Consider the following 16,035-nt stretch of genomic DNA (forward strand, 5'->3'; position numbering starts at 1 on the left):
GTGACACCCTCTGTTTCCTGAGAACTCCTGCTAGGGATGGCAGGAGTTCCCTCCTGGGTGGATGAGCTTCTTCAAATGTCATCATCCACCTTCTCTGCCTTTGAATGTCGCCCCTTCCCTCCTGGCCCACTGAGGCTGTTTACCTCCAACCAGGCACTGAGGTGAGAGGGAGCCAGCTTGTCCCTGCTGCCTCTGCCTCTCCTTTTGAGCATCTTGACAAAGCAGCAGCACACTCTGGTGGTGGCCAAGCCAGAGGGACCATGGGCAGAAAACATGGGGAAAGCAGAGGTGGCTGGTGCTCTCAGCACAAAGCACCTTTGTGGAAATACTGAGATCGGAGCCAGCAGATTCTCCGATACAGATTCTTCCACTGGGTGTATAATGAAATAATAAATCAAATTTGTGGTGTGTGTGGAATTAAATGTTTGAGGGAGGGGGGGTTCTTTAAAAATAAGCTGAAATCACCCTCTGGGGCCTGTTCTGGCCCCAAGCTGAAAGTGCCTCTTTGCACCTCTCATAATTGTTGCCAGGCGTGCTCGTGGGTTGGTACCACAAAACCACGATTGTCGGTTCCTGGAGGGAGCCCTGGCTGCTGGCTGACTGTGCTGGGCTAGGAGACACCAAATAAAATGAAAGGTTTATGAGACAAAGATAGAGACAGGAGGGTTGAAGGGAAGAAAGGAAGATGGGCTAAGAAAGGGAGAAAGAAAAAGCTGGGAGGCTTCTTAAGTGGACACCCTTGTTTTTACAGTCTTCAGCTGTGTAATCGAAATATTTATGACCAGTTTCTGGAGTGTGTGTGTGTGTGTGTGTGTGTGTGTGTGTGTGTGTGTGTGTGTGTGTTGTGCATGCTGGGGTGTGTGTGTGACTACAAGGAGGAAAGAACTGTAACAATCTCTTCCACGGAATGAATAAATAGGTTAGACTCCTGGACTGCCATAAAAGGTCTGTGAAGGAGTTGTGACCAGCTACTGGGAGGGAGGAGAGGTGGGCAGTAGGGCGTGGGGAGCCATGGTAGCACATCTGAAGCTCTTCGGTGTTTCCTCCTCTTCCAGATCCACCCTGCGGAGGTCGGCTGAATTCCAAAGATGCTGGTTACATCACATCCCCAGGTTACCCCCAGGACTATCCCTCTCACCAGAACTGCGAGTGGGTTGTCTACGCCCCCGAGCCCAACCAGAAGATTGTCCTCAACTTCAACCCTCACTTTGAAATCGAGAAACATGACTGCAAGTAAGCACTCCCCTGCCCACTGGGGACACATACGCCAAGGCCATCACGTTTATATTTTGTCCTTTTTGTCACTGAAGGTGCAATAGGGAGTCCCAGCCACAGGGGGGACACACATAAATGGCATTACCTTCTAGGAGAGGCAGAGTGGAGTTGATTCCATGGTATTGTGAAGAACCTTCTGGAATGAGGTATAGAAAACACTGGTTGCCCTGTCTGCAGACAATGGCAGTGGAAAGAGGTTCCATGGGGACATGAAGTGGGTTACGAAACCCCACTTCTTGGCTCTGTGATTTCTCTTCCCTTGGAAAGACCCCTGCCTGCCCCCATTTCAATGGGAGCCCTACCAAATCCCTAATAAAATGGTAGCTAGATCCTCAAACATATCCAGCAATGGGAATTGACTTACTGCTTTCTGAAGGGGCTGCTTTCTGAGCAGGAAATACAGACTCAACGAGGGAAAGTTAAAAACTCCAGTTAATTCTTGAGGTCTGCGTTGCACAGGTTACGACCAAAGATTCAGGCATAGGTTCCTTCTACAAGCACAGTTCTAATTGCTTTACAAATAATTAAGCCACTCAGTTCTCGCCATGGCCCTGGGAAAGTCAGTGCCATCCTGATCTTCGTTTTGACATGAGAACACAGAGAGGAGAAGTCAGTCACTTACAGTGCCTCAGCAGATCCTACAGCAGGACATCAGTTCAGCCATCTTGGAAACTCAGAGAGTTAGATAACTGCTCTTGAGAGGTTGTGCTCCGGTGGGGAAGCAGGTAGGGGAAGCCTGTCAATAACAGAGGTGGACAGACGGACTCTAGACCTCTACCCTACATTCTTTCCTTATGAGCCCAAAGTGAAAGTGTCTCTCTAGTTCAGAAAAGGATGTGCCACTGCCATTTGTGTGTGTGTGTGTGTGTGTGTGTGTGTGTGTGTGTGTCTTTGTACTGTAAGTTCTGGTTAAGCATTCTGTGTCCACGTGACAAACAAGCAGTCTGAGTGTTCCTGTGACCAAGGTGTTGGGGGTCCTGAATAATTAATAAGAGGACAGCTGGTGGGACAGGTCTACGAGAGCAGGCGACACTCCTGGCCTCCACTGTAGAGGAGGCTTCGGTCCAGGCCAGCACTTCCTCTGAAGGAAACAAGGCTGCTCTGTAGCTAGTGCTAGACTCTGAGGCCGGGCGAACTGTGGCCATTATTAGCCTCCGAGGACCACTTCGCACCTACAGAATGGTTTCCTTCTAACAGGAGGTAGTCTGTGCGAGTTTCCCGGATGGACACCGCATATGACCAAGAGTCACAGGATGGGGTTTCTAATTCCAGGGCCAAGCTTGGCTGCCTGGATGACACAGCACACCAGTTCCCCCCTTCGTCTGCATTACACAGACACACTGGACACATTGACTCAGCACCCCTGTGGTTCCGCTTCCCCAACAGTGAACTTTACAAAGAATTTGGGTTAGAAGAATTCTGTAAAGAGAGGGTTTTTTTGGAGGGTCCAGGAGCCTTTGGCTGAGCTGCAGAAGGTTGGCGTCAGGCTGAAGCATAATGCACAGGGTGCTTGAGAGTGAGCTCAGAGAAATTTGACTAAGCACCTCTCTGGATGGAGGGCCAAATTCCGTTCTGCTGATACCAGCGAAATCTCGAGGGGAAATTGCTAAGAGGCCATTTTATGGCTATTCTCGATGACAGGAAAAGGGCCCAGCTTTTTAGAAGGTTGTATTCAGATGGCAATGAGCAAAGCTTCAAATAAATTTGGGAAGACTAAAAGGCTAGGGAAGTGCAGCCCCAGGACCCATCCCCCAGGGTGGAGCCTCCAGCAGCTGAGGTGGGACACCTCACCCTTGCCGGATTCTGAAGAGAGGAAGTTACCGGCTATCTCCCAGCTTCTGAGCCTTTCTAAGTAAGCTTCCTGTTTGCCTCCACTCTCCTCATCCATGCTGCTGGCTGCAACCTAAAAGGTCAAAGAGGTCAGGGGAAAGAAATCTTTCTGGAATCTATTTTCCCCAGTGCCAAATTGTCAGCCAAGCTCCTCTACGGTTGGTCTCCTCCACTTAGCACCCCACCACCACTCCTCTACTCCCCACTCTCTGTCTCTCTCATTAATTTTTATATTTAGAAGGCCGTATCTGGTCTCTCAGCCTCTCACTCAGTGTCATTTGCATGCAGAATAAGGGGCTGGCCTCTCCTTGCCTTGCCTTACTTTCTTGGGAAAGGAACACTCCATCTCATTAAAAATCTGTACTGCTTTTTTTTTTTTTCTTACCCTCTTTACGACTCCTTCTCTTCCACACAGCAATATTTTTTTTTTCCTCCAACGAGTTTCTGTGCTTGTAGAACATTTGCTGTGAAAGGAAATCGGCCTCTTTTTTTTTTTGGGGGGGGGGCGAACATGTTCAATTGTTTACCTGGAAGTTTATGAAGCAGACACCACTCCCACCAGAAAACTGCCTCAGCTGCCTGTCTGCAGATGGGCAGCAGCTCTTAGCACAAAGGGGAAATGGAAAGTCAGCCTACATGCCTGCCCAGGCGTTCTCTTCTGCTTTCTGGGCACAAATTTAACTATAATAATTGCCCTCTGATCTAAGACCAGGGCCCTGATAGGAAAAATTATTCTGGTCTGTGGTACCTAACTAAGCCTTTCCCTCTCCTACCTTGAAATCTCCATCCCAAAAGTCAAAGCTGTTACGGAGCAAACCCCAGACAGATCTTTTCCTGACCACTGCTTGTTCATTTTGTTCCACTGAAGCTTGCTGTCTGCTCGGAAAATTTCACTCACAAGCAGCAGCCGGCCTGTGCCAGTGCAATCCAAAGCCACCCTTTCTGAGAGCCTGCCTCCTTCCTTAGGCTATCAACAGGGAGCCAAACCCTAAACACCAGCAAGCTGTCCTGGGCACTGGGAAGCAGCTACAGGCAGAAGCAAAGGCCACTGTGGCATTGCCAGCTGCCTGTGTCGAGGGACAAAAAGACAGGACTCAGGGCTGTCTGAGCAAACAGAGAGAAGCCACTTCATCCCCCTGGGAGCAGAAGATACCAGGAGGCTGCTGCCTCTGCAGACAGAGAGAGGCCATTCGCTTGAGTCATCAGCCAGAGGCTTCAGTGTTATGGTTTTAGAAGCACACACACAAGGCTGAGTATTTTTCCATTTCTAAAGCCTGAACTGTATGCATTTTTAAAGACACTCAACATGCATTTCTACACAACTTATTCACCGGTCTTCAAGCAGGACTGGTATGTGAGTGTGAGTGCATGCGCGCGCGCGCGCGCACACACACACACACACACACACACACACACACACACACACACACAACCATTGTAGAGACCCAACTAAAAGGTAACTAAAATGAAGAGCTAGTTCCTTGAAAGAATAAGTATTTGCCAAATGGGTCTCTTGAAAGTATTTTGGGGAACTTTGAAAGCCACTTGGAAGCTGTGAAAGTACATTTCTCAGGCCAACAACCTCACAAGTAAATCTACATAAGTTGTGAATAAAATTACTTCATCTGTATCACTGAAGAACGGTGTTTTTCTGGGCGGAGTTCCTTGGTAGAAATCCCGCACATTTCAAATCACATGCTGCACTTCCCTGTTTTCTTAAGCAAAGCCGAGAGTTAAGGAGAGCCCTCTTTTATATTTGGTGATTCAGGAGGGTAATTCTAAACTTCACTTCTTCATGAGCAACAGAAGCCAAGACCTCTTTGGGTCTTGATTTACAGTTAAGGATGTGCACACTTGAATGCAGAACCATCAGGTGCCAGGAGAGGGCACCAGATCCCCTGGAGCTGGTGTTCACAAGCAGTTGTGAGTTCTCTGATGTTGGTGCTGTGAACAGGGCTCACGTCCTCTTCAAGAGCAATATGCACTCTTAAAACCACCAAGCCTCCTCTTAAGTCCACATTCGGGTTTTTGTTGAGCTTTTAAACTTCTAAGTTTAGCTCTTCCTCAAAACCATGATAACAAGCATTTTGTGCCTCACCTATATCATACAATACATTAGCAAGCACATTAAGTCCCTCTGCCCTGTGTCATGGGAAACTTGAGACGATTGTCTCCTGGTACTCTTGCTATTGATTTCTGTTATGAGTAGCCTTCCTACTGCATATAGCCTCTCTCTTCTGACTTGCTTTTATTATTATTATTATTATTATTATTATTATTATTATTATTATTATTATTATTATTTTAATATATGTATCAATTTTGCTGTAGAAGATCTTTGCTCTCTAAGCCAAAGATTAGGTCCTGGGGCCCAAGGTGTCAACCCTAAGTCAGTGCAAATTCAAGGCCAACATTTCTTATTTGTTTCATTCAGCCAAGGCCATGGCAGACTAAGGATTGCCCGAAGACACCCATACTGCCCCCCCCCCCACATACACCCCTGGCTGAGCACAACACAGCTCCCATAGTTCTCAGCGTTGGTTTAGACTCCTGTTTCTTCTGATCTCCCCAGTCCCCTAGATTCTGGATATGGCTATTGGGCCTCTGGCCAAGTGTCCTAGTTAAATAAGAAAGTCTTGTGTTTACTTACCACAGAGGGGCCCTCTAAATCATAGATGTGCCGGTCCCTCTCACAGTAGGTGACTATATTTTAAAACAAGTAGCAGCTTCCCAAGCTGATAAATTAAGCACGATGCTAAACAGAGAGAAGAAACCAGGCCTCAGGAATCTGGTCCCTCCGTGCTAAGCAATCTTTTTCCCTGTGCCCAGTAAGCATCCAGCATTCCCAGCAACCAAGCATGGCCTTCCATCTGTATGAGCACGCCTGAGATCGCACCGAGGGAGGACCCCCACTCCTTCCCTGCCCACATTTCCCTGGAGCTTCTTCTTCCGGCTGCTTTTCTTCTAGCCCCCCCCCCATCCCCCCCGCTTCTCTGAGCCACCTTGATTTGACTGTCTATTCCTGGGTGGTCATCTCAGGTTCTGAGTGGGTAAGCTCTCCAATGGCTCAGGCCACCCACTCCATCTCTGAACTGTAGCACCTAGCTCCAGAGAGAACTCAGTGAATGTGAGCAAATACTTATCTTATTGTTGTTTTGCCACTGATGACACCAAGGCATAGGTAAGTGGGCTAAGAGCTGCAGTGGAAGGCAGGCAGGTCTATTTCCGCCGTCCCCGCCCCGCCCCCCCCGTTGCCCCCCCACCTCCCGCTCTTGCTCTGGAGATGACAAAGAAACAACAGACAGATGATAGAATCAGGGCTATAAATGTCACTAACCACTCAGACTTGGGCCTGTCACCAACAAGATGGCCACAGGCCACTCACTCTGTGCCCAGGAGGTACTTAAGAGCATCTACTTAGTGCCAAGCTTGATGGCCAGTTTTGGAAACACAGTAGTCGGTAAACTATACCCTTTGACCTGACAGACTTGGGAGCTCTAGAGGAAGAGGTGATGAGATCAAACTGTCCCAGATGGCGCAGTACTTCTGAACATGGCAGCGGGCTGGCACTTCTTTGTCTAAGTTAATGTGACAGGAAAGCATCTGAAGTGCCTGCCCTCCCACTTACAAATGAAGAGTCAGGCTCTTGGAGGCCTTAAGCAGGTGGCCTGAGGTCCTGCCTCAGGTTGAAGGGGCCGGGAAGGGATTAGAACCCTACTTTTCAGTCTGCAGTCTTTACTCTAATGCTGTCTGCCTTCCCCTCTCCCACACTGCGTGATATGACTGTGAGGCATGATTTGGTCCTGTTATATGAGCCGACAGTACCAAGATCCAGCCTAGGCTGGAAGACCCAGGGAGGCTCCCTGGAAGAGGCGAGGCCTATCCTGACCCTGGAACAGTCAGCCAGGCAAAGCGGGATGCACATGGCTAGTGGTCCAGGCAGAGGATGGCACACTGAAGAACCGGAAGAGAGGACTGTTGGTATCTCTGGGAAGTCCAGTCATAAACACGGCTGTCCTCCATTTCCTTCCCTGTGAGCGTGGTAAGGGTAGGAGCAGAAGAAGGTTGGCCCTTATGACTTGTTGATATAAACCCTCTTCCTGGCAAAAGGTGCCTGACCATATTACTTATTTAACTTGATTTCCTGGCCAAGCGACTTCCACCACCTCCTTAGGAGAGGGACCCAGGACAGGAAGCAGGAAAAGCTGAGACTGTGGGTACTGTGTAGCCCCCGCCCTTCCCTGCTATTGTAATGACTCTCCAGTCTTGGTCCCTGTGTCCAGATGTCCTTAGTGTAATAGGGAGTGTGGTTTGCCCTGGCAAAGTCCGGGTAACAACCTGAATTAAGTCCTCACCAGTTTGCTGATGACCCGGACTCTTTTCTTTCCTTTGCTTGAGAAATTACCCAATTGGAGGTGTGGCTTCTGCTGGGATCCCCTGAAGTCAAAACAGAGCCAGTCTCTGTGGTACAAGAGGATGCCATGTGCTAGCTCAGGAGGGACTCTTGGGTTGATTAGTCATGACCCTGTGACAGATTTACTGCCTGCCCACCACAGAAATATCCCCATTCTCCAAGGATCCAGTGAGCAATAGTATTTTTCTATATTGCAACAACCCTCCTAATGACAGAAACAGACCCACCTCTGGGAGTGTGGTGCAATAATGGGACCAGCCCTGTTAGGCAGAGTACAGCTACCAGCTGACCCATCCTCTACAACCTTGACCAAGGACTCCCTCTACCCGGCAACTTCAGCTCACCCAAGAAGTGGGAAACAGCAACCCACAGATTTCTCCTCCTCTGACCAAGGTTAAAGAGCAGTTGGGACAACAGTTATTTTTGGCCATTTGTTTTTTTTAAATATTCAATGTTGCAATCGCAAAGCTCTCCGTGCAAGCAGGCTTTGCTGTGACTGTCTTTCTTAACAATGCATTTTATCTTCTGACTGAGAAAATCACTTGAGATTTTATCCTACACTATCCCCCTTGCTCTGCCTTTCAACCCTGGCACCTTCTTGAAACCTGGAGATCCCAGAGGGCCAACACCTCACCCCATGTAACTCTGTGTAATTCTCCCATCTAATTACACCGGGAGGCTGTCTTCAGAAATTCTAAGGGACTGGGAGACAGATAAAGGTGTGGAGTGGATAAAGCAGAGAAGGGAGATAACGTGTCAAGACATTAGACTTTTCTACAGAGGGATTTGTATTTTCCTGTAGTTGTGAGTCTTACAGGGAGAACCCGAGCTCTTTGTTGTCTGTTTTATTGGTGAGGAGATTTAGACCTTGATGAGAGACACTCAAGAGAACTTAATTCCATTTTTCTATCCATGCCTAGATAAATCATCACACACACAGTCCTTGTCTTGTCTTTTAGAAAAAAAAAGAACTTCATAAGCGCCCTTCATTATGAGACCTTTTGGCTTCACAACCCATTCCAGTTGATTGCAGAATAGATGGCTGTATTCAATTTACATAATCAAACTTTTTTTTCCTAGAAGGAAAATCCCTGAAAAAAAAAAAAAAAGTTAGCTGGGTCAAAATTAAATTTTAAGAAACTAAGGAAAAGGAGAAAGAAATAGGCCCCGGTTTGGCTTGGGTTCAAGTGTACCACATGGAAAATGAAAGAACGCATGAGTCCTTAATGCCTTCTCGTTCGTGGCTATATAGTCAAGCACCGTGACAGTTGTGTGAATTTCCCAACTCTGTGTGTTAGAGGCCAAGCTGTGTGCTTGTGGGGAAGCTTATCAGTCACACAATAGCATACACTCTTGGCTTCTCAAAAGCATCACACACCGGCTCCATTTACCTCCCGTAGCAAGCTGTGGGCTCGGGACCAGTATTGTTCCCACTGACCAAAAGGAAATACTGAGGCCTTGGGAGAGCACCCCCATACTGCAGGCGGGCTGTGTTGGGAACCCCATGGCTCTCAGCTGCCTGTATATGCCTGTGTCAACATGCTGAGAGCAATCAGCTGCTGTTCCGCACCCCGGAATGCTGGGCTCTGACTCCTTTAGATAACCTCACAAGCTTTCCTTCCCTCATTTTATAGCCTTGCTTTGCCTCTTCCTGCCATGTGGTCATTGTGGGCTAGCAAGGCGGTCAAGGAAAAAGAAGTCTTTCTATGTCTAAAAGGGCAAGCTGGAAGCCTGATTCAGTCAATGGTCTTTCTCCATCTGCCCCTCATCATCTGCCTTTATCCCGCTGGTCTACTGCACATACACACACACACACATACACACACACACACACACACACACCATACATACACACACACACACACACACACACACCATACATACACACACACACACACACACCATACATACACACACACACACACACACACACACACACACCATACATACACACACACACACACACACACACACACACACCATACATACACACACATACACACACACACACACACACACCATACATACACACACATACACACACACACACACACACCATACACACACACACACACACACACACACACACACATACACACACATACACACACACACACACACACCATACACACACACACACACACACACACACACACCATACATACACATACACATACCATATACACACTATATACATCTCATGTACCACACACAGCACACTACACCCCATACCATACACACACCACCCCATACATACACACACACACACCATACACAATTACACACACCACATACAGACATGTACCGCACACACCATACACACCACACACACACACACTGCATTATACACCATAAATACATACTATTACACACGCACACCCCATATATTTATATACCACACACACACACACTATACATTTTACATATTTATATACACACACATGCTCACCACCCTCTCTGGGTCCCCACCTCCTTTTCTCTCCATCTGGAATCTGGAGATGTGCAGGGCAGTGATGGAGTGTCAGCGGAGGTAATTGATTCCTCACACACAGAGAATGCTCCTGCCTTTAGTGTCAATGGAGCTGAACCAGATTCTGGGCGGGTGAGCGAGACATGTAAACAGTTCATGGCTGAGCTGTCAGGGCGAAGCCAGGCACAGTGGAGAGGGAGTGAGAGGGAGAACCGTGGAACAAATAATTGTTTTATTGGAAAAGAAAGCAGTAAATAATATTTCAGGGCAGGGATTGGCCGTTTGAGAGGGATGGAGACAGCATAGGAGCGGAAAGAAGCATGGCAGGGGTTGAATGGAAGAGTTTTTCTTTGTCTCAAGGTAGGAGGTTTCCTTCCTGCCTCACCCCCCATTCTCCCATTATCATCATTAAAATAATTACTGTATAACAATTACAGTTGATGAGACCTAAGGTTTATGGAGCACTTTTCTTCTGAAAGTTCAGAGTGATTTATCTGTGTGCCATCCTCTAAGAACTGTAGGAGGATAGGAAAGTTTATTATTATTATTATTATTATTATTATTATTATTATTATTATTATTATTATTATTATTATTATGTCCCCTCTGGAAACTGAGGCCCTTACAGGATACAAGGCTCCACCCAACCGCAGGGCAGGCTGCTAGGTTCAAGGCTGGAGTGTGAGCTTCTCTTCCCTGGCACTAATGTCTTTCCCCGTGTAATAAAGTACCCACGGGTCACTACAACATGGTGACCAGCTAGCCATACACAAAGCACATGGCCTGCTTACGGCTTCCAGATAAATACAAGTCCTTCATGACTGACCCATGCTGTCCCATCTAGCTTGGAGACTTCCGACAACCTGCTTCTCCTCATAGAGAAGCTTGTGCACTTGCTAGAAACTTCTTCATGGTCCAGTGAGTGTCAGTCAAACAGCATCCTGTAGTCCAGAGTGCTGGATGCTTCTATGCCCAGCCAACCCTGGCTTTTTAATGCGTACATTTCCGCCATGCAGCAAGGCCAGGGCTGTGGCATGCATTCCTGGCCTAGACTGGCTCTGCTCTGAGTGCAGCCACAGTGTTTCAGGATGCACATCTGGGCACAGCGTCCAAGTGGCACTTTGAAAGGAGGAAACAGTTCCAGCTGACTGGCCACCAAGGGCTACATTCAGAATCTCCACCCTGGCGTGGCTACCAGCCCCTTCCTGCTTGGACATTAGTATGTGGCTGTCATCTCCACCCCCAGGTGCTTTCCACACAGTAGTGACAAGTTTGCCCCTAGAGCCAGGGGAAGCTCTGAGTTCTCTGTAACCTGAAACGCCAAGAGAACAGGATCTAAAATCTGGGCTGTCACACCTGCCACCTGCTCCCAAACTGCCCCTGTCCTGGAATTCTTCATAGCACATTTTTTTTCAGACAACTCTTGAGTCTTCCAAGTTTGGTACAGAGGACAAGGGCATTTTAGAACGACCGGGAACCTATTGCCAGAAAACTCAAATGAACTTTGACATGGTGATTGGTTCCCTGGTGCCTGGCGCACTTGTTCCCAGCAGGCTTCCAGTTTTCGGACAGATGGGGAGGCTATGATTTCTCTCTTACAATTGGCTCCTCCGGGAAGCAGAGTTAGTGAGCTCCTTACGCAGAGGGACCTGTTCTCTCAGCCAAGTGGAGGGATGCTGCCAGCACACCAAGGCCCCAGGATGACGTGCTCTGATTTCTGATTTCCCCTCAATGGCTACCAGTTGCCTTATGCCCCTAGTTGGTCCCAAGAGGTTAGAGCTCTGTGCCCATTTATGAGGCGAGGCAAACCAAGGCAGGATAGCATGATAGGCCTGGGCCAGTATGGGACAGTTTAGCAAGTCTTGGCTCTGTCAGGTTTTACTTTCAACGTGAGAATTTGAGTTGCTGCTGCTGCTGAGGAGGAAGAGGAGGAAGTGGACATAAACTGTGGGCCCTTCTTACCTATTTAGTGCTGCAGCATTAGTACCAACTGCTGGCATTTTGGGACTTTTGAGGTTGACTCCAAAGGATGAGGGTTTTATAGTCACAGACCAGACCAACAGAAGCTGAAAAGAGGCGGCCCCAAGCCTTCAACTTCACCAGTTGCCTGAAAAAAAATCACCCCCTTACATAAGCAAATGTGTTCCATCGAGTGCCCTCTGGTGCAGAAGTCCAGCAGATCTGTGGCTCTGTGGCTTCAGGAATGCACCTCGCTGAGAAGCCAGGCCAGTGCGGGAAGCAGTGTGCACCTACAGGGTCAGGGCAGGAGTGCTAGAAGCTTTGATGTATGCCCTTTGCTTTCTGAAAGTTCTCCTCAGCAAGGCTTACCAGACACCGTGTCTGGAGCCACCTCCTTCCTCACGGTGAGAGCGTTCTTGGCAGCCTGCAACCCGAGGAACAATGAGATCCCAGGGCCCTCAACATCATCCCTGGGTTTCTGCGGAAAAACAAGCAGCAATTATAAATAGATAGTATTTGCAGTTTCCACTTTCTTGCCTTCAAGGTTTTTTAGAATAATTCTTCCAGTTTGTTTTGGGTTATTCTCTGTGCAATACTTCCTTTGCTGGGTGGTCAGATTTCCTTCCTTCTAATGAGCGTGGTGACCCTGGCTGGGAGGGGACCGCAAACGAAAGCTGCAGACACGAGAGATTTGTGGTTTGAAGAAATGAAGGAAGAAAACGCAACTGCAAACAGCTGCTGCGGAAAAGGCCCTGGGCCCTCGTGCAAACACACGAACAGTCCTTGAGTGCCGGAACCACCGAGGCTTTAGACGTAGAGGAGTAATAATGACAATAATAACAGTGGTGACAACACCTCACTGCCATGTTTTGTTAATGTGGTCCAAATAGCCTCTGGACTGGAGAGATGGCTCAGAGGTTAAGAGCACTGTCTGTTCTTCCAAAGGTCCTGAGTTCAATTCCCAGCAACCACATGGTGGTTCACAACCATCTATAGGGTGATCTGATGCTCTCTTGTGACCTGCTGGCTTGTATGCAGGCAGAATATTGTATGCATAATAAATAATAAATCTTTCAAAAAATAAAGAAAAAGAAAAAGAACCTCCATCTCTCAGGCGTCTGGTACTGTGCTGGGCCTGAGTGTACCTTCCCAGTCCTTCTAACAGGCTCCAAAGGTGGAGCTGTAATTGTTTTCATTTTATAGAGGAGGAACTGAGACTGGGAGGGGGTAGATGTTTTTTCTCTGGTTTCACTTGTAGCTAATACCAAGAACTAACTGGCTCTGCCCACAAAGCCCACACATTATGCTTTCTTCCCAGAGTGCACTGCGCCCTCTTGGACACAGATCTGTGTAATAGTAATTTCAGGTGGATTTTTCCCTAAAAAAATATACCCACATGGGAAGACACATTGAAACTCTTACATGAACCATACTGGAAATTTGTGGACTTTAGAATATGCAGATGCTACTTGAAGCTCTTATAAATACCCTGGATCCTATTTTCTCACTCGATGGGCCATATGCTCACATTCGAGTGTACACACTTATAAAAATACTGCTCTTACAGAAATTAATATGTTATCCCATCTGAACACATGAGCTACATTTCCACTGGGCAAATCTTGAAGCTACGCGTTTTGAATCTGCTCACGGCTCCCACTGGTGATTCTGTCTATTAATTTTGGCATGTCCCATAGGCTTTGTTTTACCAGGATGACTGGGTAAAAAGAGCAGAGTTCTGTGAAGGTGCTTCAGACTTCTGCTCATTTCATAGAAACCCGAGACTGGGAAGTTTCTTCCCACCTGGCCTGCCTCATGCTTTTGTGCTCTGGCAATCTGGTGTTTCCAGACAGTGAAGAACAGGGAAAAGAGGTGAGGCCTGTGTGCCCAGAGTGAGGTCACCTGAGTTCAAATCCCACCTCTGCCTTTTCCTCATTGTCATCTTGGGCTGTTCACCCAACTTAAGCCAAGTCTCCACTTGTATTTCTACAAATGAGTGGTAATCATGACCAGCCCAGTATGTACTTAAGTTAGGCTTAAATTCAATAATATCTAAATGGGGGGGGGGGCGTGTAAGCTTTGATCTTTTCCAAACCTACTTTATTTGGGGCTCTTTAATGCTTACACCTCCCTTCCAACCCACCTACCCTAGATAGGAGAGAAAAGAGGTTAATGGGAACAGGAGAAGTAGATCTTTCTGGACTCAGTTCCTGGGAGCGATTCCCCGGGTGTAGTCAGCAGGATTTTAGCAGACCAGAAATTCAACCAAATTTGCTGCTGGAACCTGGAACAGCAGCCAGAACCCAGAGCTTTCTCTGATGAGGTTCTCTTTAGGAGTATGTCAAAGTGGAGCGATGAATAGCCAAACAATACCAAGACTCAAAAAGCCCTCACCTCCTGTTTTGGGTATATATATATATATATATATATCTCAGAGTCTGTACTAAGATGTGTTTCAGTTGGCAAAAAACAAGCCCCCACATGAGGCGGTTCGTCTTCTAGTGGATAAACATCACCTGATCTCTCACAAGTCTGTTCCCCATCCCACACCTGGGATCAAAACAAAAATATTTATACATCCACTACATGGGGAGCCTGACCCCTGTAATTATTCAATAAAATATGATCACTTTCCATTGATTTACTTATTAAATGAGTGACAACAATGGAAGTTAGAAATCTCAGGAAATGAAATAGTCTTCTTTAAAAAGACCTAATCTGATAGCAAGCCAATTTCCCCTTAAAGGCTGGACCCAAGAAACAGGTGGCCTGGCTCTGGGCCTATATTGACCAGACTCCTCAGCATTGTGCAGATCCACCCTGTCTCAGGCAGCTTCTTTGTTGGGAGATTTTGGGAGCTGCTAGCGGCTGTGATGACATTCCTCCCATTTCCCCTGCAGGTTTTAATGTAAGGATTAATAAGACAGTGTTTGTAGCTGTCTTTGAGCTTCCTGGAAGAAAGGCACTCCGGGAGGTGGTACATTCCCTGGCCTGGATAATCCACTCATGAAATATGGAACTTTGAAAGTGTGAGAAAAAATCTCCAATCACTTTGACAGCATTTTAATTATAGTTGATTTGTTTGCCGCTAATAGTGAAAATGCTGTCAGCAGGATTTGAGATGTTTCTTCTCCACAAAATGTTATATTTTATGCCTTTGTGTCACGAAGCAACATTTAGGTTTTCACATACAACCGGAATAGCTCAGTGGATGGGCTGGGGCGCAAAGGCAGAAGGTATGCCAGGGACCGGCCTATTGCACTAGTAGAAAAGCACTATTGTAACACACAACACCAACTGCAATCCCTTCTTCGTTTACTCCCTCAACACACAGCGATCCCTGTGTGCCAAGGACCCCAAAATACCCCATATCTACCAATGAAGAGCCAAGCCTGGCCTCACCCCGCTTCCTCCCTAGTACAAGAGACACAGCTAAACAATCAAGTCTACAGGCTAACCCTCTCCAGAAAAAGGGCCAGGGTCTCGGGCTTGAGAAAGCTCGCAGTCTGTGTCATACACATCTGTGAAGCAAGCAGGATGAAGGGAAAGGCAGTGCCCACCTGCCAAAGGATCTGGTTTCCTTAAGTGCAGCCACTCCTATTGAGATCCAAATCCTGAGGGTGCAACATCCTTATAGGACCTAAGGATTGTGCCTTTGGTACACACACACACACACACACACACACACACACATACACACACACACACACACACACACACACACACACACACACACACACGTTCCCAGAAAGGCAGACAGGAGCCAGGCTAGACCTTAAATAGCTCTGAACAAGGCCTTAGCCAGGGCACTCTTGAGCACATTCAGCAGTAGGCAGCCTAGCCTGGGTGACCTACTGGGAAAGTGAGAGGGACACTAGAGAGCCTCTTTCCATGCTTGCCAAGTGATGGGAGGAGAGACAATGCCACTGTTGTTTCAATGCACTCTCTCTGTCTGTCTGTCTGTCTGTCTGTCTGTCTCTCTCTCTGACTCTTGATGCCACATACCCTGCCCCCAGCCAATGTGGATTTAGGGTAAAGAAATGAAGACTTCAAGGCTGGAAGAGAAAGCAGAGGAAGCAATCTGTAG

General features: G+C 47.4%; 1 protein-coding gene across 6 annotated transcripts in view; it reads left to right on the top strand.

Annotated features, from left to right (window-relative positions):
* Positions 1-16,035, top strand: part of Nrp2 (neuropilin 2) — a 114,970-nt gene that overhangs the window by 14,842 nt on the left and 84,093 nt on the right. For all 6 annotated transcript variants that reach the window (XM_051153920.1, XM_051153922.1, XM_051153921.1 and 3 more), the window contains exon 2: positions 1,056-1,233. In XM_051153920.1, coding sequence (XP_051009877.1) covers positions 1,056-1,233 — 178 coding nt within the window. The remainder of the gene's footprint in view (positions 1-1,055; positions 1,234-16,035) is intronic.

The sequence above is a fragment of the Acomys russatus genome, chromosome 12 (assembly GCF_903995435.1).
Source record: "Acomys russatus chromosome 12, mAcoRus1.1, whole genome shotgun sequence".
Classification (NCBI taxonomy): Eukaryota; Metazoa; Chordata; class Mammalia; order Rodentia; family Muridae; genus Acomys; species Acomys russatus.